Below are 25,371 nucleotides of genomic sequence, written 5' to 3' on the forward strand. Positions count from 1 at the left end.
GCTTCCAGTTGACAGTATAGTTAACTAATTAATCCAATTTAGAGTACAGCTTCAGAAATGATGAGAGTCAACTTTAATCAAATATGTGAAAACTAAACATTTTTTAAATGTTTAAACTGGAAAATCCACTTAAGTTTTATCAGCTGGAGGTGACACTATTACCTGAATAATCTACTGTTTCTGTCCATTTAAAATGATCTCCTAGGAATATGTTAACATATAACAACACAGTAAGTAAAAACTCAAACTGCTTAATTCTAAAGTTCTTCTTGTTGGTTTGTCAGACCCTCCAAAAGATATTATAGAAAAGTCTATACCACATAAATTTGCTAGAATTTTATTTTTCAGCTGCTGCTTTTAAAATAGCCCTAGAACTGCAGGCCTAATTTCTAAAAATATTTTTAGAAAATTCATTATAAATGTGGAATTTAATTATGTAAAGTACTATAGATTTGGCTTGCCCAATCCTTTGGTAAATTGATTCTTAATTTATATTAATTCATTCTTAATATTTTACTTAATATTCAACCCTTTAGAGTTGATAATTTGCTTATATTACATGTAATTATGTATTATAATTAAACAAAATTATATTTTTCTATAAAAATGGAATTTTGAATAATTTTAGGAATAAACTTAAAAAAAAAACTGTGCCCAAATCTGAGTGATCAAAAATATTCTCCTTCCACTCATCATTGGACAATCACTGAAATGATACTTTTAGCATATTTTTCAGACAGTTTCGGGACTGACAGAATCAGTACATCTTAGCAGCCTCTGATTCATCTAACAAGATAAATTGACTTGAGTTTTAATATAAGGCCATTTTTTTCTTCTGTTAAAAGTACACACCTCATAACATATACATACTACTATATATAAAATAGATAAACAACCAGGACTTGCTGTATAGCACAGGGAACTATATTTAATATCTTGTAATAACCTATCATGGAAAATAATATGAAAAAGAATATATATATGTGTCTATATTTATACGTATATATTTGTGTGTGTATATGTATATATATAATGGAATCACTTTGCTGTACACCTAAAACTAATGCAACATTGTTAATTAACTATACTTCAATAAAAAATGGTTATTAAAAAAAGTACACACCTCATAGTCTGCTAGGCTCAAAATATGCAAAGCAATTTCAATTTTAAAATTTATAATCGATTTTGAATTATAAAAAACCCTTAATGAAAGAAAGCCAAAGCTCTCCTAACCACAAATGTCCCTTGGAAAAGAAATTTCTTTACCATTTTAAATGGAGCTACAAAAGTAAAGATGAAGAAATTTGGCAACTTTAAAATTATTAGAGGAAAATTATAACCGAATTGGGTAATTCAGTCAAAATTATTAGAGGAAAATGATAACTGAATTGAGTAATTCAGAATCCAGTTTGTATAAAAATGTAGCCAGTGATCCTCTTCCTGAAGTCTTGACTAAGATTCAATTGCCTAAATTTCTTAGTCTTACTTTTTGCCAATTAGATAGCATTAAAAAATTTTTTTGCTACAGTTACTTTAGTCATCTTCGATTTTTTAATGATTTCTTTGGAAATTTTTCCAGATATTCTACAAAATAAAAAATAGGATGGTAATTTTTCTTAAAAGCTTTTATTTTACTGAAATCAGCCACATAAGTAAATTTGATTTATGTTTTGTATAATTCGAAAATTCTTTAAAGCAGTTTATTTTCAGATCTGTATTTTACATTGTTTTTTTGTTTTGTTTATTTGTTTGTTTTACTTCAATAGCCTTTTATGTCACCTCGGTACCCTGGAGGTCCAAGGCCCCCACTGAGGATACCTAACCAGGTAAGATTTGTGTGTGCTATTTAAGTTTGGTGGTTTTTTGTTGTGTTTTTTTTTAAGAGTCAATAAAGATCTTGAAAATGTCACATATATTTCTTTCCTATAAAAATATTAAATTATTTTTCATCCCATTTTATGCTACTTCTAGTGATGTATAACCTACATTAAGGGTTGGCAAACTATAGCCCATAGTTTGGCTGACTTTTTGTGAATAAAATTTTATTGGAACACTGCCACATTCATTCATTTATGTATTGTCTATGGCTTCTTTTACACTGCAGTAGCAGATCTGAGTGATCATGATGGAGACCATAGGTGGCCTGCAACCCTAAAATATTTACTGTCTAGATCTTAACAGAAAAAAGTTTGCTGACCCTTGGAGTCTACCATATACTTTGAACCTACCTTTCAAAATATATATAATTTTGGTAAATGCAGATTATACTGCAAAGGATGGCAATAAAATTTTCTACAAACATACTTAAGCTTATTTTTATATTATATAGTTACAATAACATGGCTGTAACTTACCAATTTTGCCCAATTATACTGGCATATCAAGCATATAATTAGCTGCTTCTAGAAGGGTTAGATCTATTAATAGTTAACAATAGATCATCCAGCTATCTTTACCTACAAGAGCTCTGCGATTTCATAGACTTTCATCCTCAGATAGTTTATCAATAACATAAATATTTATTTGCTAAAGAGAATAAAGCACAGTTTTTACTTGCAGGTAGCTTATAGTTTAGGTTTAGAATAGAGACAACATGTGTGTGTGTGTGTGTGTGTGTATATATATATATATGTAACACAAGGAGAAATTAAATGCTTAACCATATGGAATATTAATGTCAAGATGATTGTTTTGTCACTTTCTTTGTTTTTGTATACATCATTTTCCCAGATTTAAAGTAAACCCTGGTTTATTATTATTTTTATCACAATAAAATCTTTTTCATTTTTCAAAAATTTCCACTTCCTTCCTGACCAAAAAATGGAACAAGAAAGCTGTGCTTACTTTGATAGCACATTTGATAGAAATGGAGTTTTCCTTCTCCTCTCCTAACTCTTACTGAAATTATGCAGTGTCCTTGAAGTGTCCCAATTGCTGGTGTTCTCTGCTTCTAATGCACAGCAAAGAGTGCCAGCACCCACATTCACCCCCAGGGGAGAACTCTAAGCAGGCAGCAGTGCTGGGTCATCTCATGGTTACAGGGCTAGAAGTCCTCACATTAGCAGCTGGAGGAGTGTCCTCCTTCACACTGAAAATGCATTCAGTACATAGGGCCAGGGAAACATGGCATGAAATAGGAAAAAGAAGTGCACGGATGCCAAGTGTTTCAACATATGGGAGTTTTATTTTCTCTGTGGGTGAACCTATATGTATTGACAGTCAGATCTACTTATAGGTGCCTGAGTCTTTTAAATTTCCTTTTCTAAGGACAGAAAGTTGTATCTTTCATTGCAGTCTTCATGGTGTTTCAGACATCCCATTCATAGCTTTATGTATTTTGTAGATATAAGAGGTGTGTGAAAATCTCCATTAGGGAAATGTGAATTTCTTGTACAAGCATGTGAGAATTTTTCTGATTCCATTTATTGCATATGAATAATGAAAATCTCATGGAGTTATTGGAATTGCATCCATTTGACATTGTTGAAATACCTGCTATGTATAAGATACTGAGTTCCACACCTAAAGAAACTGAAAAAATGAAAGACACTTTTAGGAAGAATGGGTTAGTGGTAGAAATGTGGAGTTGTAAATCTAGGTTGTTTGAAATTTTTTTTAAGAACAACAACCTTTGGATTTTTAAAAGAGGCAATTAAAAAGTTAAAGGTAATAAAGAGTTATGATACAAGTTCTTTTTCCTCAAGACTTTTAAACAGTCTTTACCTAAGTATATTTTAAAACAATTGTACTCTTCTATGAGTGGCCCTTTTTTGCCCCCCTCCCCATATATAGTTAAGCTTCATTAATCCAAACATCTGTCTTTCAAATTTATAATAATTTACATTTATACTATTTTTTAAAGAATTTTGAGCAAACTGTTAAACATTTCCTAAAACAATGTTTACACTATTAACTATTTAGTAGCATGACCTTTTCAAACAACAGAACATTTCTTCAATTTCATTATGTAGTCATTAAAGTAGAATTGGCAAAGCTATTTTTGTGATTAATTGGAATGATGTATATAAAAACAAATGTTAAATTTTTTATTTAGTCTATTTAAAATGATCATAAACTAATAAAATTTTCTTTTATTGGTATATTGTATCTAAGAAAATAAAAAGTACGCTATTAACTTCTTCAGTGGTGTTGACTAGTCATTTTGAATATGTAAAAGACAATCTTTTAATAAACAGCTTCTCCAGAATTTATAATTACTAATGATTAGACTATAATTTTTAAGTACTTCTGAGATGGTTTTCATGGGTCTGAACTAAATCCACAATGGCTTACTTATACTGTTTATATATTTATGGACTGGGTATTTGGAACATGGTATCAAATCACTATGCCCAAAAAATGCAAGAAAAGGTAATAGTATCTAAAATTATGAAAGCAAAGTAAAATTACAAAAATCTGCAATGTTGCAAAGAATAAATATCTATGAGAGAACACATGAAACATAGAAATTACACCGGAATTGGTTCAACTGTCAGAATAGGTTGGTGGTGTTGAAGTATCCATAACCTGGAGGTCTTTATCCTTCTCATAGATAAAATGTTTAATCTGAAAAATTCACAGTGTTCATTCAACACTATGCTAAGAAAACCAAGACAACCGGAAATATAGAGACTGTTAATGAGTGACACCAAGAATAAACTATTGATTTGTTGACCCTATAGAATTGGAATTTCTCACCATTCCTGAAACTCTATAAACAGGTGTGTGAATTGAGGTAACATAGTGAATGCTGTTGACCATTTTATATTCTAAAGCTGATTTTGACATTCTAAAAGCACACTGCATCTGACCATTCTACTGAAAGTCTCAAAGATATTTGTCTAATAATAGATGAATGAGTGGTTAAATAAATTATAGTATATCCAAATGGTGAAATAGTATGCAGCTATTAAAAGGTATGTTATAGGATTAAATTTATTGATATGACAGAATGTTTACGATCTATTACCAAATGTAAAAAAGGCACAAACCTGTGTGGTATGTCACCTTTACCATATATCACTGTACAAACTCAGCTCCTCCACTCCACACCCCCCCAACATGCACACACATGCACACACACACACACCCCAAAAAGACTGTAAGGGACTTATCCTTTATTTCTGGGTGATAGGATTATGAGTGATTTCTTTTTTTATTTCTGTATGTTTAAAGTTTGCATTGAACAGGAATTTTATTTGTGACCAGATAAAGATATTATTAGTTAATTATATATGTAAATGAAAGTACAGATATTTTATTCTTCTGGTTATTCAGTATATGAGATTATTCTTTGTTAATACTGAATGTATAGTTCTTACTATACATGATAAAATGAAAAACATAATGGATGTTAAGGATAGGCAAATCTTGAGAAGACTATCCTTCACTTTTCAGATAGGGAAAAATCAGCAAGCATTTGAGCAGAAAAAAAAAAAAAAAAAACAGGTTGTTGGGACATTTACTCATATACTGAAAATAAATGTACTGTATCCCCCTGTATAACCAAGGTACCTATATTTTAAACATACTACACTTACTCTTCCTTACATGTTCTGTTTTTCAGAATAAATGCTATTTAACATGTCCTTTCCCAGTAATTTTGTCTTTGTAAAGTATTTCATATGTAGAATTTGAATTTATTTAATGATATCAATGTGAAAACATAAGAGAAGGACTTCAGCTGCATAAAGAGAATTAAGTTCTACATTGAGTAAATGATAGGAGTCTTATAGCTGAAATCGTAAAGAAGAAGACTGTAGTAAATCTCTATTGTGTTAATTACACTGTTAAAGTATTTAAATTATTATTTGAAATCCAGTGAAAACACAATGAAAAATATATTATTTTCTTTTGACTTTGAATTATGACCATGTCCTGGGATATATGTCTTTTCCAATTATTTTCTACCTTTGTAGGACAAAGGAAATTAACAAATTCAAAATCTCTGGCAAAGAAGAAATTCATTCTCCTTCCCAAACCAAGAAAAGTTTACATAGTGAACACTGTGCTGTCTTACTCAATTTAAGTTAGCAGTATATCGGGCTTTTCGGTACAATGTTTACTTCTTTTGCCAAACTGCATCTTATTATTTTACAGCCATTTTGTCACAGATATTCCCTTTTTGGACATAAGCCAATACCAAAAAAATGCGTTGCCATATATATGATTGGAAAGTTCATAGGGCTGTACAAAAATCACTCTCAGAAATAGTCATTCAACAAAAATTTGTTGAGGTTTACTATGTGCGAGGCACCATTCTCCATGTGGGATACATCAGAAAACAAACTAAGAAAATCCCTCTCTCATGGAACTGGCGTTCTAATGCAGCAGCGCCCAACAACTTTCTGGGAAGAGAGAAATGTTCCATATCTGCACTGTCAATATGCAGTAGCTCTGGTACTTTGAGCACCTTTGAGCACTTGAAATGTGGCTAGTGTGCCTGAGGAATCGAATTTTTAACTTTATTCATTTTAATTTAAATAACCACATGTGGCAAAGGGCTACTATATTGGACAGTGCAGTTACAGTGGTTGAGATAACAGAAAAAAGAAAAATAAATAAGTAAATATATATGTCAAATGGTGAGTTGTAATTTGGAGACAAATATCTTTCCACACTGAATGTCACATTTCTGAATTTTAATATCTTTTCTACTGATATTGCCTTCTTACAGGAAAAAAAAATGACAATGGTATTGTTAGCAGGACCTCAATGTGTCAAGCATCTTAGATCCAAATGCCAGCAAAGCCCAGCAATGTATGACTTTGAGCAAGTCACTTAACCTTCCTGGGCCTTGCTTTTCTTACAGGTAAAATGAGAGTGGACTCCTGTATTTCTAAAATCCCTTCTAGTTTCAAAATTTCATAATTATTTCGTTCTACTTCATTTCATGTAATTGAGGGGGCCCATTAAAAAAATTTGGTAGGTCAAAATTGTTAACTGAATTATATCATAAAGGCATAGATAAATTCACTATTTTTAAATCATCATTGAGTGTTTAGTCTCTGTGAGTAGATTATATACATATAATGGTATTCAAGGAAATACATACCAGAATCTTAAGATCCTAGAGGGGCTCACCATTGGAATCATATGATGAATCTTCTGTAAACTAAATGATTTTTTCTGCAGCAAGAAACTCCTTCGTTGAATTATTAATTAGTTTAAAATACTTAATAATATTTTATGTTATTTCATTTATTTTAAATCCTAGGATTTAAGGCTTATCTTTTAGAACTTTCGGAATGTGTTGATCTGATTTGAAGTCCTGGCTCTACTACTTACAGATAGTATAACCATGGACAAATTAACAAACTTACTTCTGTATTAAATCTCAGTTTCTCATCATCAGAAAGGATTTATAATAACAACCTCGTGGGGTTGTTGTAAGCATTGAGGGAAATAAATATAAAATGCTTAGCACAATTCCTGGCACAGATGTACTGACTCACAAGTATATATTTTTGTTGATATTATGTTTGTTTGTTATTATTAAGCATTCTCATCATTAGTGTCAATTTCCCTGTCAGAATGAAGATCTTTTATAGACAAAAAATGTGTGCCAAAATTTGTGACTAGTTAAACAATTATCAATGGAATACATTTAACTTGTTGACAAATATGAGAATATATATTGACCCACAAGATGTATAAATCTGTTTATTTTTCCTGATATTAAAGGTTTAAAGAATCTAGTGATCGTGCTCTTTTGATGCACAAAACCATCAGCCAGTCATCCCGGGACTGATCAAAATGTTTTAAAAGTTAGAGATTTGACTTACCAAAAGACAAACACTGGCGACTAAAGAGTTAAATTTGGGTAAAGAAACTCATTTTGAAAGACAACTTGACATTGATCAAGATTTCTATAGGATTATGCTATATTTTTAAGTGATAATAGCAGGAAGACTTGTTAATTGTTCTGATGTTCCAGGATAAACAAGAAAAAGTAAAATTTCGAAGAAAATGGTTTCCAGTAATAAAATATGGTGTCACCAATGAGATTTAGAAATTCACAATCAGAGTATAAAACTTGAACCACTTAGAGACTTTAAAAAGAGGAAGAACTTCAAACTCACAATTGAAGATAATGTTTAGTCATACATTTTCACTCCTCCTCCTAATTCACTTCTTTATAACTTTTGACACTGTTGACCATTTCTTTCTTCTGGAAACTCCCCCTCATGCATTCTGAAATGTTGGTCCTGGTCCCCTGGCTAATATCATACCTGTTCAGTTTGTCTCCTTTCCTACCTCTTTTTGGTATTTTAAGAAAATTGTATCTTTGATTCTTTGACCTTTTTTCTCTCACTTCTTGAAATCTAGTCCATTCTTAAGATTTTATCACTGATGATTCCTAAAATTGTCCAGTGAAAACTCTTTGTTTTATTCCATCGATAAATATTTGTTACTCTGAGCCAAAAAGGCACAGATAGGTTTCACTGTCTGAACTTACAGTCTGTTGGGGATACAGAGAAGAAAGCAAGCCATGATCGTATATAAGTTCTATAAAAGTGAGGTATAAGAATCTAGCACCAACATTCGAATTATATGGGTCCCAGAAGAAGACAAAAAGAAAGGGACTGAGAAAATATTTGAAGAGATTATAGTTGAAAACTTCCCTACTATGGGTAAGGAAATAGTTAATCAAGTCCAGGAAGTACAGAGAGTCCCATACAGGATAAATCCAAGGAGAAACACGCCAAGACACATATTAATCAAACTATCAAAAATTAAATACAATGAAAAAATATTAAAAGCAGCAAGGGAAAAACAACAAATAACACACAAGGGAATCCCCATAAGGTTAACAGCTGATCTTTCAGCAGAAACTCTGCAAGCCAGAAGGGAATGGCAGGACATATTTAAAGTGATGAAGGAGAAAAACCTACAACCAAGATTACTCTTCCCAGCAAGGATCTCATTCAGATTCAACAGAGAAATTAAAACCTTTACAGACAAGTAAAAGCTAAGAGAATTCAGCACCACCAAACCCACTTTACAACAAGTGCTAAAGGAACATCTCTAGGCAGGAAACACAAGAGAAGGAAAAGACCTACAATAACAAACCCAAAACAATTAAGAAAATGGGAACATACATATCGATAATTGCCTTAAATGTAAATGGATTAAATGCTCCAACCAAAAGACATAGACTTGCTGAATGGATACAAAAACAAGACCCGTATATATGCTGTCTACAAGAGACCCACTTCAGACCTAGGGACACATACAGACTGAAAGTGAGGGGATGGAAAAAGATAATCCATGCACATGGAAATCAAAAGAAAGCTGGAGTAGCAATTCTCATATCAGACAAAATAGACTTTAAAACAAAGACTATTACAGGAGACAAAGAAGGACACTACGTAATCATCAAGGGATCGATCCAAGAAGAAGATATAACAATCGTAAATATTTATGCACCCAACATAGGAGCACCTCAATACATAAGGCAAATGCTAACAGCCATAAAAGGGGAAATCGACAGCAACACAATCATAGTAGGGGACTTTAACACCCCACTTTCACGAATGGACAGATCATCCAAAATGAAAATAAATAAGGAAACACAAGCTTTAAATGATACATTAAACAAGATGGACTTAATTGATATTTATAGGACATTCCATCCAAAAACAACAGAATATACATTCTTCTCAAGTGTTCATGGAACATTCTCCAGGATAGATCATATCTTGGGTCACAAATCAAGCCTTGGTAAATTTAAGAAAATTGAAATCGTATCAAGTATCTTTTCCCACCACAGTGCTATGAGACTGGATATCAAATCTGTGAAAAATACAAGCACATGGAGACTAAACAATACACTACTTAATAACGAAGTGATCACTGAAGAAATCAAAGAGAAAATCAGAAAATACCTATAAACAAATGACAATGAGAACACGACGACCCAAAACTTATGGGATGCAGCAAAAGCAGTTCTAAGAGGGAAGTTTATAGCAATACAACCCTACCTTAAGAAACAAGAAACATCTCAAATAAACAACCTAACTTTACACCTAAAGCAATCAGAGAAAGAAGAACAAAAAACCCCAAAGTTAGCAGAAGGAAACAAATCATAAAGATCAGATCAGAAATAAATGAAAAAGAAATGAAGGAAATGATAGCAAAGATTAATAAAACTAAAAGATGGTTCTTTGAGAAGATAAACAAAATTGATAAACCATTAGCCAGACTCATCAGGAAAAAAAGGGAGAAGACTCAGATCAATAGAATTAGAAATGAAAAAGGAGAAGTAACAACTGACACTGCAGAAATACAAAGGATCATGAGAGATTACTACAAGCAACTATATGCCAATAAAATGGACAACCTGGAAGAAATGGGAAAATTCTTAGAAATGCACAACCTTCTGAGACTGAACCAGGAAGAAATAGAAAGTATGAACAGACCAATCACCAGCACTGAAATTGAAACTGTGATTAAAAATCTTCCAACAAACAAAAGCCCAGGACCAGATGGCTTCACAGGCGAATTCTATCAAACATTTAGAGAAGAGCTAACACCTATCCTTCTCAAACTCTTCCAAAATACAGCAGAGGGAGGAACACTCCCAAACTCATTCTACGAGGCCACCATCACCCTGATACCAAAACCAGACAAAGATGTCACAAAGAAAGAAAACTACAGGCCAATATCACTGATGAACATAGATGCAAAAATCCTCAACAAAATACTAGCAAACAGAATCCAACAGCACATTAAAAGGATCATACACCATGATTAAGTGGGGTTTATCCCAAGAATGCAAGGCTTCTTCAATATACGCAAATCAATCAATGTGATACACCATAGTAACAAATTGAAGGAGAAAAACCATATGATCATCTCAATAGATGCAGAGAAAGCTTTTGACAAAATTCAAAACCCATTTATGATAAAAACCCTCCAAAAAGTAGGCATAGAGGGAACTTTCCTCAACATAATAAAGGCCATATGTGACAAACCCACAGCCAACATCGTCCTCAGTGGTGAAAAACTGAAACCATTTCCACTAAGATCAGGAACAAGACAAGGTTGCCCACTCTCACCACTGTTATTCAACATAGTTTTGGAAGTTTTAGCCACAGCAGTAAGAGAAGAAAAAGAAATTAAAGGAATCCAAATCAGAAAAGAAGTAAAGCTGACACTGTTTGCAGATGGCATGATATTATACATAGAGAATCCTAAGGATGCTACCAGAAAACTACTAGAGCAAATCAATGAATTTGGTAAAGTAGCAGGATACAAAATGCACAGAAATCTCTTGCATTCCTATCCACTAATAATGAAAAATCTCACAGTGAAATTAAGAAAACACTCCCATTTACCATTGCAACAAAAAGAATAAAATATCTAGGAATAAACCTACCTAAGGAGACAAAAGACCTGTATGTAGAAAATTATAAGACACTGATGAAAGAAATTAAAGATGATACAAATAGATGGAGGAATATACCATGTTCTTGGATTGGTAGAATCAACATTGTGAAAGTGACTGTACTACCCAAAGCACACTACAGATTCAATGCAATCCCTATCAAACTACCACTGGCATTTTTCACAGACCTAGAACAAAAAATTTCACAATTTGTGTGGAAACACAAAAGACCCCGAATAGCCAAAGCAATCTTGAGAAAGAAAAACGGAGCTGGAGGAATCAGGCTCCCTGACTTCAGACTATACTACAAAGCTACAGTAATCAATACAGTGTGGTACTGGCACAAAAACAGAAATATAGATCAATGGAACAGTATAGCAAGCCCAGAGATAAACCCATGCACATATGGTCACCTTTTCTTTGATAAAGGAGGCAAGAATATACAGTGGGGAAAAGACAGCCTCTTCAATAAGTGGTGCTGGGAAAACTGGACAGCTACATGTGAAAGAATGAAATTAGAACACTCCCTAACACCATACCCAAAAATAAACTCAAAATGGATTAAAGACCTAAATGTAAGGCCAGACACTATAAAACTCTTAGAGGAAAACATAGGCAGAACACTCTATGACATAAATGACAGCAAGATCCTTTTTGACCCACCTTCTAGAGAAATGGAAATAAAAACAAAAATAAACAAATGGGACCTAATGAAACTTAAAAGCTTTTGCACAGCAAAGGAAACCATAAACAAGACGAAAAGACAACCCTCAGAATGGGAGAAAATATTTGCAAATGAAGCAGGTGACAAAGGATTAATCTCCAAAATTTACAAGCAGCTCATGCAGCTCAATATCAACATACAAACAACCCAATCCAAAAATGGGCAGCAGACCTAAATAGACATTTCTCCAAAAAAGATATACAGATTGCCAACAAACACATAAAAGAATGCTCAACATCATTAATCATTAGAGAAATGCAAATCAAAACTACAATGAGATATCATCTCACACCGGTCAGAATGGCCATCATCAAAAAATCTAGAAACAATAAATGCTGGAGAGGGTGTGGAGAAAAGGGAACCCTCTTGCACTGTTGGTGGGAATGTAAATTGATAAAGCCACTATGGAGAACAGTATGGAGGTTCCTTAAAAAACTAAAAATAGAACTACCATACGACCCAGCAATCCCACTACTGGGCATATACCCTGAGAAAACCATAATTCAAAAAGTCATGTACCACAATGTTCACTGCAGCTCTATTTACAATAGCCAGGACATGGAAGCAACCTAAGTGTCCATCAACAGATGAATGGATAAAGATGGGGCACATATATACTATGGAATATTACTCAGCCATGAAAAGAAACGAAATTGAGTTATTTGTAGTGAGGTGGATGGAGCTAGAGTCTGTCATACAGAGTGAAGTAAGTCAGAAAGAGGAAAACAAATACCGTATGCTAACACATATATATGGAATCTAAGCCAAAAAAAAAAAAAAAAAAGGTCATGAAGAACCTAGAGGCAAGATGACAATAAAGACACAGACCTACTAGAGAATGGAATTGAGGGTATGGGGAGGGGGAAGGGTAAGCTGGGACAAAGTGAGAGAGTGGCATGGACATATATACACTACCAAACGTAAAATAGATAGCTAGTGGGAAGCAGCCGCATAGTAGAGGGAGATCAGCTTGGTGCTTTGTGACCACCTAGAGGGGTGGGGAAGGGAGGGTGGGAGGGAGGGAGATGCAAGAGGGAAGAGATATGGGGACATATGTATAACTGATTCACTTTGTTATAAAGCAGAAACTAACACACCATTGTAAAGCAATTATACTCCAATAAAGATGTTTTAAAAAAAAAAATCTCTAAAAGCACATAAGAAGCCCTTACCTCCCCTGCATGCCAAGATATTCAGGGAGGCAGGGTGGAGTCATACGGTAGTGCCACATAACGGTATTAAAGATAATTAAAGATAAAGATAATTTCATTAAAGATAATGAAAGCCAGGTTTCTCACTGTTGGAGAAAATACTTACAAACAGAAGAAGGAAGAAGACTGAAAATAATCCTGAGGTTTTGGATTGGAATTGGATGTGTTTGATTGGTGTTAGAGAGTATGGATTTATGGTATGTGTATGTACCATACACAGACACACACACACACAGATAGATATAAAATTAGTCATAAATTTATGTGTGCACATATACACATAGATTTTCAAGTGCAGCATTTACTGAGAGAGCCAAAAGGCAATGTACTCAACTAAGAAGGAGCACTTTGAGAACCCAGATCTTGGTGCCTAAATGCTGTCCTCCACTAGAAGGAATCGGGGCCCTTTGGAGAAAGGTCTGATTCCAGAGCTAGGCCAGGAAAAGTATGAAACGAACCTGGAACATCTCATACCAGTAAGGAAATGCTCAAAATATGATGGAAATGTTTCAAAAGGACAATAGAGCCAGCTTGAAGAGCCTCCCACTGGCCAGATCTTGCATAACTTAAATATTAAAATGAATGATGACAGTAAATAGTTTATAACTTTTTGATGAGAATAGGAATCCGTAAGTGTCAATGTATCAATCAGTAAGAAGGGAAAGCTGTTCCTTACAAGGGAATGCCAACTAATAAGCATAGAAAGAATGATACACATGCAGTGTTCCCATTTGGCAACTGTCATAGTGTTTAGGAGTTGTCAGTGGATACTAAGGCTGATAAAGGATTGATGAGGAATGGGATATTGACAGTCTTGGAATAGCTCTAATATTGAATGTAACCAATTACAAGGGGGAAAAATAATGATCTAGTGTTGTAGGACCTGGCAGACACCAATAGAATGAGATGATAAGGTTAACATCGACAGTAGTGGGATGAGTCAACATCATGTACCCTCTGATGTGATACATTGAGAAGAGTATAGCATCAGTTCTGCAGTATTCCTAAGAAAATAAAACCTGAGTCTGGGTCATGAAGAGACATCAGAGGATCATCCTGTAGAACTTAAGACTACTCATTCTCCAAAACAGTTCAGGCTGTGATAGAGAAAGCCTAAGGAAAGACCTGGAAGAGCATGAAGAGACCTGACAAGTAAATGCAACATGTGTTCCATGAGATCCTGGTCCCAGAAAGTAAAAAGAAACATTGTTGAGACAGGTGGCAAAATTTAAATGACGTCTGTGTGTTTTGGATGCTAGTGTTGTATTAATGGATTTCCTGACTTGAAAAGTTGTGTTGTGGTTATGTAGGAGAATATCCTTGCTTAGGGAACTAAACTCTGTGGTACTTAGAAGTGAAGAGGCATAATATCTGCAACTTGCTCTCAAGTGGCAGATATGGTGAAATGTTAACTGTTGGGCAGTCAGTGTCAGGGTATATGGGAATCCTTTGTACTGTCTGTGCAATTTTTCTGTAAGTTTGAAATTTTTAAAAATGTATTTTAAAGCATATAGAAGGAGAATTTATGCCAAACTGGGATTATATGGAAGAATTTTGTTAGGAAATGATCCCTAAACCGAGATCTAAAATATGTCAGAATAAGCACTTAGGGGTCTGTGACCTCCTAGAGAGGCAAGAAAGTTTAGTTTTTGTTTAGTTTTGTTTTATTTTGCTTTTAATGGTTGGCATTTAGATATTGTTGACTGAGTACATGAATTGAAAAAACTGAAAGGAGTTTGGTATAACTGGAAGTTGGAATGTCAGCTTGGCAGTAGCAAGAAATTAGGCTGGAAAGGTAGCAGGAAATATGTCATTTAGTAGGAGATCAATAAATTGGCATTGAGTGTGCTTGTAAACAAACAAAAAAAATCAAGGGATTACGAAAAAGGCTTGAAAAATGGCAGCTCTCTACTGCATCCCAATGATAACAATTACCGAAACAGTTCTGGTCTGGATAAATAAATTATTTAATATCAAATTTCCTTTGAAATATTTGAAATTTTAAACTAATTAAATAAGATATTCCTGCTTTTAAGTTAAATTAGTGAACCTTTATAGAAATTCTTGCCAGTTGTCAGGATTATGTGTATATATGTATACATACATGCTTCATAGGATCAGTATGTTTAAATCATTTATAGCTTGGTCCAGCTCTAAGTGCTTCTCAGATGACTATTAGAAACTTACAATTCAGTATGTATCCACTATTGCACCCCTGCATAAAATATACCCTATCTGTTAATCGGCACCTTTTTTCAGTTCTAGTTCTCTTTTTCCATTCATCCAAATTGTGTGAACTAATTGGAGTATTATTTTTCTAAATAGTTTCTTAGGGAAAATATGACTACCCAAAACAATATTCATTGGCCCCTTGGCATTTTAGTTCTGCTCCTATTATAATGCCCAATGAGTAAAATAATCTATAGAAATCGCTTATGTTTAAGAAGCAAAATTAATTTACCCTTAGTAAATTAATTTCGGGGAAAGGCATTATATATACTTCTCAGGAAGAAATAGGACAATTTTTGCCTAGATTTTGTTCCCAACAATACCAATTTTCTTTGCCTGAAAACTGGGCAAAGTAGGATCATTTTAAAACTAAGAAATTATACTGGGTATACAGGCTTATAAAATTCATAAATGAGTGTGAAATATAAGAAATCTTGTGTGGACACTGGTGGCAGAGGTACTAGGTACTCATTGACATGAACTGTCCTGGAGGCCGCCATTTTGATGCCAAAACTGGGCCCGACCCAACAGCCTGAAGGCTCCAGTGCTGGGACGCCTCACGCCAAACAACCAACAGGGCAGGAACACAGCCCCACCCATCAGCACACAGACTGCCTAAAGTCGTCTTGAGCCAACAGCCACCTCTAAACACACCCCTTGACATGACCCTGCCCACCAGAAGGACAAGACCCAGCTGCACCCACCAGTGGGCAGGCAACAGTCTCTCCCACCAGGAAGCCTGCACTAGCCTCTTAGACCAGCCTCGTCCACCAGGGGACAGACACCAGAAGGAAGAGGAACTATAATCCTGCAGCCTGTGGGATTGCAAACACAGAAAGTTAGACAAAATGAGATGGCAGAGGAATATGTCCCTGATGAAGGAACAAGATAAAACTACAGAACAACTAAGTGGAGTGGATATAGGAAATCTACCCCAAAATGAACTCAGAGTAATGATGATAAAGGTGATCCAAAATCTCAGAAAAAGAATGGAAGCACAGATCAAGGAAATACAAGAAATGTTAACAGAGAGCTAGAAAATATAAAGAACAAACAGAGATGAACAATACAATAAGTGAAATGAAAAATACACTAGAAGGAATTAATAGCAGAATGAGGCAGAGGAACATATGAGTGAGCTGGAAGACAGAATGGTGGAAATCACTGCTGCAGAACAGAATAAAGAAAAAAGAATGAAAAGAAATGAAGGCAGGGAGGGATTGATTGGGAGTTTGGGATTGACACACTGCTGTATTTAAAATAAAATGCCTTGCCATAAATAAAAAAAAAAAAATGACAGTCTAAGAGACAGCTAGGACAACATTGAACACACCAACATTCACATTATAGGAGTCCCAGAAGGAGAAGAGAGAGAGAAAGGGCCTGAGGAGATATTTGAAGAGATAATAGCTGAAAATTTCCCTAACATGGGAAAGGAAATAGTCACCCAACTCCAGGAAGTGCAGAGTCCCATAGAGGGTAAACCCAAGGAGGAACATGCTGAGACACATATTAATCAAATTGACAAAAATTAAAGACAGAGAAAATATTAAAAGCAACAAGGGAAAAGCAACAAATAACATACAAGGAATCCCCATAAGGTTGTCATCTGATTTTTCAGCAGAAACTCTGCAGGCCAGAAGGGAGTAGCACAATATATTTAAAGTGATGAAAGGGAAAAACCTAAAACCAAGAATACTCTACCCTGCAAGGCTCTCCTTCACATTTGACAGAGAACTCAAAAGCTTTACAGACAAGCAAAAGGTAAGAGAATTCAGCACCACCAAACCAGCTGTACAAATACTAAAGGAAATTCTCTAGGCGAAAAAGAAAAGCCCACAACTAGAAACAAGAAAATTATGAATGGGAAAGTTTATCAGTAAAGGCAAACATACAGTAAAGGTAGGAAATCATCCACACACAAATATGATATCAAAACCAGCAATCACGAGAAGAGTACAAATGCAGGATATTGGAAATGCATTTGAAATTAAGAGATCGTGAACTTAAAACAATCTTGTATACGTATAGACTGCTATATCAAAACCTCATGGTAACCTCAAACCAAAAATCTGCAACAGATATACACACAAAAAAGAAAAAGGAATCCAAACACAACATTAAAGATAGTCATCAGAGCACAAGAGAAGAGAACAAAAGTGGAAGGGAATAAAAAGACCTACAAAAACAAATCCAAAACAATTAACAAAACGGCAATAAGAACATACATATCAGTAATTACCTTAAATATAAATGGATTAATACTCCAACCAAAACACATTGACTAGCTGAATGGATACAGAAACAAGATCTGTATATATGCTGTCTACAGGACACCCACTTCAGATCTAGGGACACAAACAGAATGAAAGTGAGGGGATGGAAAAGGTATTCCATGCAAATGGAAATCAAAAGAAAGCTGGAGTAGCAATACTAATATCAGACAAAACAGACTTTAAAATAAAGACTATTACAAGAGACAAAGAAGGATACTATGTAATGATCAAGGGATCAATCCAAGAAGAAGATGTAACAATTGTAAATATACATAAACCCAACATAGGAGCACCTTAATATATAAGGCAAACACTAACAGCCATAAAAGGAGAAATTGACAGTAACAATAATAGTGGGGGACTTTAACACCCCACTTTCATCAATGGACAGATCATCCAGACAGAAAATCAGTAAGGAAATCCAGGCTTTAAATGACACATTAGACCAGATGGACTTAATTGATATTTATGCATTCCCTCTGAAAGCAGCAGAATATACATTCTTCTCAAGTGCACATGGAATATTCTCCAGGATAGATCACATGCTGGTCCATAAAGCAAGCCTTGGTAAATTTAAGAAAATTGAACTCATATCAAGCATCTTTTCCAACCACAATGCTATGATATTAGGAGTCAGCAGCAAGAAAAAAACTGTAAAAAACAAAACACGTGGAGGCTAAACAATGTGCTGTCAGACAACCAATGGATCACAGAAGAAATCAAAGAGGAAATTTAGAAGTTCCAAGAGACAAGTGAAAACAATACAATGATCCAAAACCTATGCGACACAGCAAAAGCAATTCTAAAAGGGAAGTTTATAGCAATACAGTCTTAACCTCAGGAAACAAGAAAAACCTCAAATAAACAACCTAAGCTTACAAACAAAATCCAAGGTTCCTAGAAGGAAAGAAATATAAAGATCAGAGGGACTTCCCTGGTGGTGCAGTGGTTAGGAATCCGCCTGCCAATGCAGGGGACACAGGTTTGATCCCTGGCCCGGGAAGATCCCACATGCTACAGAGCAACTAAGACTGTGCGCCACAACTACTGAGCCTGTGCTCTAGAGCCCGTGAGCCACAACTACTGAGCCCGCATGCCACAACTACTGAAGCCCGCGCGCCTAGAGCCCATGCTCTGCAACAAGAGAAGCCACCACAATGAGAAGCCCGTGCACCACAACAAACAGTAGCCCCTGCTCACCACAACTAGAGAAAGCCTGTGCACAACAACGAAGACCCAACACAGCCAAAAATAAATAAAATTAATTGATAAAAAAGATCAGAGCAGAAAAAAATGAAATAGAGACAAAGAAAACAATAGAAAAGATCAATGAAACTAAAAGCTGTTTCTTTGAAAAGATAAACAAAATTGATACACCTTTAGCCAGACTCATCAAGAAAAAAAGGGAGAGGGCTCAAATCAATAAAATAAGAAATGAAAAAGGAGAAGTTACCACAGACACCACAGAAATACAAAGGATCATAAGAGACTACTGCAAGCAACTATATGACACTAAAATGCCTAGAAGATTTGGACGAATTCTTAGAAAGGTACAATCTCCCAAAACTGAACCAGGAAGAAACAGAAAATATGAACAGACCAATCACAAGCACTGAAATTGAAACTGTGATTTAAAAATTCCCAACAAACAAAAGTCCAGGACCAGAAGGCTTCACAGGCAAATCCTATCAAACATTTAAAGAAGAGTTAACACCTATCCTTCTGAAACTATTGCAAAAAATTGCAGAGGAAGGAACACTTCCAAACTCATTCAGTGAGGCCACCATCACCCTGATACTAAAACCAGACTAAGATACCACAAAAAAAGAAAATGACAGGCCAATATCACTGATGACCATAGGTGCAAAAAATCCTCAACAGAATACTAGCAAACTGAATCCAACAATACATGAAAAAGATCATACACCATGATCAAATGGGGTTTATCCCAGGGATGCAAGGATTTTTCAATATCTGCAAATCAATCAGTGTGATGACCACATCAACAAATTGAAGAATAAAAACCACGTGGTCGGACTTCCCTAGTGGCGCAGTGGTTAAGAATCCGCCTGCCAATGCAGGGAACATGGGTTCAAGCCCTGGTCTGGGAAGATCCCACATGCCGTGGAGCAACTAAGCCCATGCACCACAACTACGGAGCCTGCGCTCTAGAGCCCACAAGCCACAACTACTGAGCCCATGTGCCACAACTACTGAAGCCCACGTGCCTAGAGACCATGCTCTGCAACAAGAGAAGCCACTGCAATGAGAAGCCTGCGCACCGCAACGAAGAGTAGCCCCCACTCACCACAACTAGAGAAAAGCCCACGTGCAGCAGTGAAGACCCAATGCAGCCAAAAATAATTAATAATTAATTAAAAAAAGAAACATATGATCATCTCAATTGATGCAGAAAAAGCTTTTGACAAAATTCAACACCAGTTTATGATAAAAACTCTCCAGAAAGTGGACATAGAGAAAATATACCACAACATAGTAAAGGCCATATATGACAAACCCACAGCTAACGTCATACTCAGTAGTGAAAAGCTGAAAGTATTTCCTCTAAGATCAGGAACAAGACAAGGATGTCCACTCTCGACACTTTTATTCAACATAGTTTTGGAAGTCCTAGCCACTGCAATCAGAGAAGAAGAATAAACAAAAGGAATCCAAGTTGGAAAAGAAGTAAAACTGTCACTGTTTGTAGATGACATGATACTATACATAGAAAATCCTAAAGATGCTACCAGAAAACTACTAGAGCTCATCAATGAATTCACTAAAGTTGCAGGATATAAAATTAATACACAGAAATCTGTTGCATTTCTATACACTAAAAACAAAAGATCATAAAGAGAAATTAAGGAAATAATCCCATTTACCATTAAATCAAAAAGAATAAAATACCTAGGAATAAACCTACTAAAGGAGGCAAAACACCTGTACTGTGAAAACTATAAGACGGAACAAACAGATGGAAAGGTATATATGCCATGTTCTTGGATTGGAAGAATCAATGTTGTCAAAATGACTGCACTACCCAAGGCAACCTACTGATTTGGTGCAATTCCTATCAAATTACCAATTGCATTTTTTGCAGATTTAGAACAAAAAATCTTAAAATTTGTATGGAAACCCAAAAGACCCTGAATAGCCAAAGCAACCTTGAGAAAGAAAAGTAGAGCTGGAGGAATCAGGTTCCCTGACTTCAGACTATACTACAAAGCTACAGTAATCAAGACAGTATGGTACTGACACAAAGACAGAAAAATAGATCAGTGGAACAGGATAGAAAACACAGTCTCTTCAATAAGAGGTGCTGGGAAAACTGGACAGCTACATGTAAAAGAATAAAATTAGAATATTCTCTAACACCATGCACAAAAATAAACTCAAAATGGATTAAAGACCTAGATGTAAGATGGGATACTATAAAATTCTTAAAGGAAAACATAAGCAGAACACTCTTTGACATAAATTGCAGCAAAATCTTTTTGCATCCAACTCCTAGAGTAATGAAAATAAAAACAAAAAGAAACAAATGGGACCTAGTTAAACTTAAAAGCTTTTGCAGGGCTTCCCTGGTGGCGCAGTGGTTGAGAATCTGCCTGCCAATGCAGGGGACACGGGTTCAAGCCCTGGTCTGGGAAGATCCCACATGCCATGGAGCAACTAGGCCCATGAGCTACAACTGCTGAGCCTGTGTGTCTGGAGCCTGTGCTCCGCAACAAGAGAGGCCGCGATAGTGAGAGGCCCGTGCACCGCAATGAAGAGTGGCCCCTGCTTGCCGCAACTAGAGAAAGCCCTCGCACAGAAACGAATACCCAACACGGCCAAAAATAAATTAATTAATTTAAAAAACCATTATGGTGACCCATCTTTAAAAAAAAAAAAAAAAAGCTTTTGCACAGCAAAGGGAACCATAAACAAAACAAAAAGACAACCCACAGAAAGGGAGAAAATACTTGCAAATGATGTGACCAGCAAGGGATTAATCTCCAAAATATAGAAACAGCTCATGCAGCTCAATATCAAAACAAACAAACAACCAATCAAAAAATGGACAGATCTAAATAGACATTTCTCCAAAGAAGACATATGGATGGCCAAGAGGCACATGAAAACATGCTAAACATTGCTAATTATTAGAGAAATGCAAATCAAAACTACAATGAGGTATCACCTCACATCAGTCAGAATGGCCATCATCAAAAAGTCTACAAACAATAAATGCTGGAGAGGGTGTGGAGAAAAGGGAACCCTCCTACACTATTGGTGGGAATGTAAATTGGTACAGCCACTATGGAGAACACTGTGGAAGTTCCTCAAAAAACTAAAAATAGAGTTACCATATGATCCTGCAATCCCACTCCTGAGCATATATCTGGAGAAAAATATACTTAGAAAAGATACATGCACCCCAGTGTTTATTGCAGCACTATTTACAGTAGCCAAGACATGGAAGCAACCTAAACATCCATCAACAGATGAATGGATAATTAAAATGTGGTACATATATACAGTGGACTCTTACTCAGCCATAAAAAAAGAATGAAATAATGCCATTTGCAGCAACATGGATAGACCTAGAGATTCTCATTCTAAGTGAAGTAAGTCAGAGAAGGACAAATATAATATGATATCACTTATATGTGGTATCTTAAAAAATGATACAAATTAACTTATTTATAAACGGGAACAGACTCACGGACTTAGAAAACAAACTTACGGTTACCAAAGGGGAAAGCTGTGGGGGAGGGATAAATTAGTAGGTTGGGGTTAACATATACACACTACTATATATAAAATGATAATCAGCAAGGACCTACTGTATAGTACAGGGAACTCTACTCAATATTCTGTAACCACCTATATGGGAACAGAATTTGAAAAAGAATACATACATGTATACTTATAACTAAATCACTTTGCTGCACACCTGAAACTAACACAACATTGTAAATCAAATATATTCCAATAGAAAAAAAAATACATCTTGAAAAAAAAATCTTGTGAAATACTCAGATGCACTCTGTAATTGTTACAGCACCTATTTTATAAATAGTTACAATATTGCTTTTTATTTTGTTTTACTAAATATGCTAGGCTCTTGGAGGTGTCCCAGGAAGTCAGCCATTACTTCCCAGTGGAATGGACCCAACTCGACAACAAGGTGACTACTTTAAAGTAAAAGTGAAATTGATGTGCAAAATCTCAAAGGAAATCCTGTATTTTTTAAGGAAGGTTTTATTTGTACAGATATTCCATAATTATATCAGTTGCATTTTTACAGGTAACGTGGCCAAGTAATTATCTTTTTAGCTAACTCTTAATTATGTGTGATACTGAGGGCAGTGATAACATAAGGAACAGAATAATTAAATATCTAGAATCTGTATTTTAACTAGTAACTTCTAAATCCTCTTATATAACTTCAAACAAGTGAGACTCAAAGTGATTATATCCCTTGTGATTTTCTCTGCCTTTTTCAGATAGAGAGGTTAGTCCACCAGAAAGATAAGCAGGAGGAAAGAGGATGCTATGCAATAAGTAACTTACTTGGTAGTTTAACAAACCCAATAATCAGAGCTGTTTAGGTACCACAAATACGTATGGCTCTATTATACTATTCCAAGAGAAAAAAAAAGGAGCAAATGGTGTGAGAGATGTAATTCAACACAGAATAGGAAGAACATTTCAATTTCAAGACATTAATGGAGAGTGTGGGTAGGTAGTGATAAGAGGTAGAAAACTGGCCATGGAAGCCAAGATGAGGTGATGTCAATAACACAGTCCTTAGTAAATAAGATGTGACACCAGGCAGAGAGGAGGCTATAGCCTCCGGTTTAGCACTCATGCTCATTACATTGCTAATATCGTCATACTTTTCTTCCTTTTAGGACATCCAAATATGGGTGGGCCAATGCAGAGAATGACACCTCCAAGAGGAATGGTGCCCTTAGGACCACAGGTAAATAAATAATCAGTGCAGGAAGCTAAAGGCTGAGTTTTTTTGCCTTCATCTTATACAAACAAACTATATTATTTGCTGGCTTCTAGTATGTACATTAAAGGCTTAATAACATGGTTGTTAGTCTCTTGAGGACATATCTATGACATGTCCAAATTGATATAACAACAAACCATATTTTAACAGGTGCTACACATATGCTTTTGGTACATTGGAGAAAAAACATTGTGTAGAAATACATTATAGTAATTATTATTAAAAATAACTATTACCCTTTTGTTAGTTATATTGAGGAAATATGAAAAATTATAGTAATTATTATAAAAGATAACTAAGATAAGTTAAATAAAACCTAGTTGACTGAATTAAATAGAATAAGCAGCATAAAATATATTTCTAAATCTTTTAAAGAATGCCATTGACTGTTATATACTACCATATTTCTTTACAGAATATGAAAGCAATAGAGAACCATTTAGAAATAAACATTAAAATGGGTCTTACTGAACACGCATAATACTATCAGTATACATTAGATGTTAGCCTACTTCCGTATCACAATTTCCCAGAAGTACACACCAAGATTGAACCTATTCAGCTATTGATGACATTTTTAAGTATGCTGCTCCAGGATATCACTTATTTTAGCTAAAACTTCCCTCTGTCTCTCTTGGGAAAACTGCATGGGGTAGAAACTAATTTTGTAATGTTATATTTCAAAGAAACTAATCCAGAATTCAGAATTTTAAATTTCTTCCTCAAAGGTCAGAGGTTAGTGTATCATAACATTGGTTAAAAGAATGAATTGATTTACTTTCTTTATTCTTTCCAAGAACAGTCTTTATAAATGACAGTTTTAGGAGCTTGTTTCATGTATCTGCTTTAAAAATGTTAAGTATTTTGTTGTGTACCCAAAGGAGTCAGAGAATTAAGAATCTAACACCCATTGGTCTTAAGCTTTTTTCAGCTTAAGACCAATGTAGTGAAGAGGGATAGTAATTATCTATTGGAATAATTGAATTCCTAGAAGAAATATATATAATTTGATTCTCAGGTAAATGTGACTTAGACCAAGGAGTTTCTGCCAACATGTAATAATATACAGTTGACCCTTGAATAACATGGGAGTTAGGGGCACCAAACCACTGCATAGTCGAAAATCCATGTATAACTTTTGACCCCCTAAAACTTAACTAATAGCCTACTGTTAACTGGAAGCCTTACTGATAACATACGTAGTCAATTAACACATGTTTTACATATTGTATGTATTATATACTGTATTCTTACAATAAGATAAGCTAGAGAAAAGAAAATGTTATTACGGAAATCATAAGAAAATACATTTACAGTACTGCACTATATTTTTCGATACCGTAAGTTTATATCATCTGTTTATAAGATGAATCATCTGTCAGTATCTTCATCAATGTTGTCTTAAATTATACAAAACACTGTAGATATTACATATATTTCTAACACAGGACATCAAAAATGAAAAGATAATGTGAAAAAAATTCCTATTTATTTACAGGTATAACAATTCATGCATTGATAACAAAGAAGCA

At 34.9% G+C, this 25,371-nt stretch overlaps 1 protein-coding gene and 1 long non-coding RNA gene across 19 annotated transcripts in view; one reads left to right on the forward strand and one right to left on the reverse strand.

The window, feature by feature from the left end:
- Positions 1-25,371, forward strand: part of SSBP2 (single stranded DNA binding protein 2) — a 292,867-nt gene that overhangs the window by 221,864 nt on the left and 45,632 nt on the right. For all 18 annotated transcript variants that reach the window (XM_082458207.1, XM_082458198.1, XM_082458213.1 and 15 more), the window contains 3 exons: positions 1,767-1,826; positions 22,939-23,005; positions 23,733-23,803. In XM_082458207.1, coding sequence (XP_082314333.1) covers positions 1,767-1,826; positions 22,939-23,005; positions 23,733-23,803 — 198 coding nt within the window. The remainder of the gene's footprint in view (positions 1-1,766; positions 1,827-22,938; positions 23,006-23,732; positions 23,804-25,371) is intronic.
- On the reverse strand, positions 13,134-22,932 carry LOC309659061. The gene is made up of 2 exons (XR_014262556.1): positions 20,163-22,932; positions 13,134-20,057 (listed from the first exon to the last, which is right to left on the reverse strand). It is a non-coding gene; the product is annotated as an uncharacterized lncRNA (long non-coding RNA).

The sequence above is a fragment of the Balaenoptera physalus genome (genome assembly GCF_965194825.1).
Source record: "Balaenoptera physalus genome assembly, chromosome: 3".
Classification (NCBI taxonomy): domain Eukaryota; kingdom Metazoa; phylum Chordata; class Mammalia; order Artiodactyla; family Balaenopteridae; genus Balaenoptera; species Balaenoptera physalus.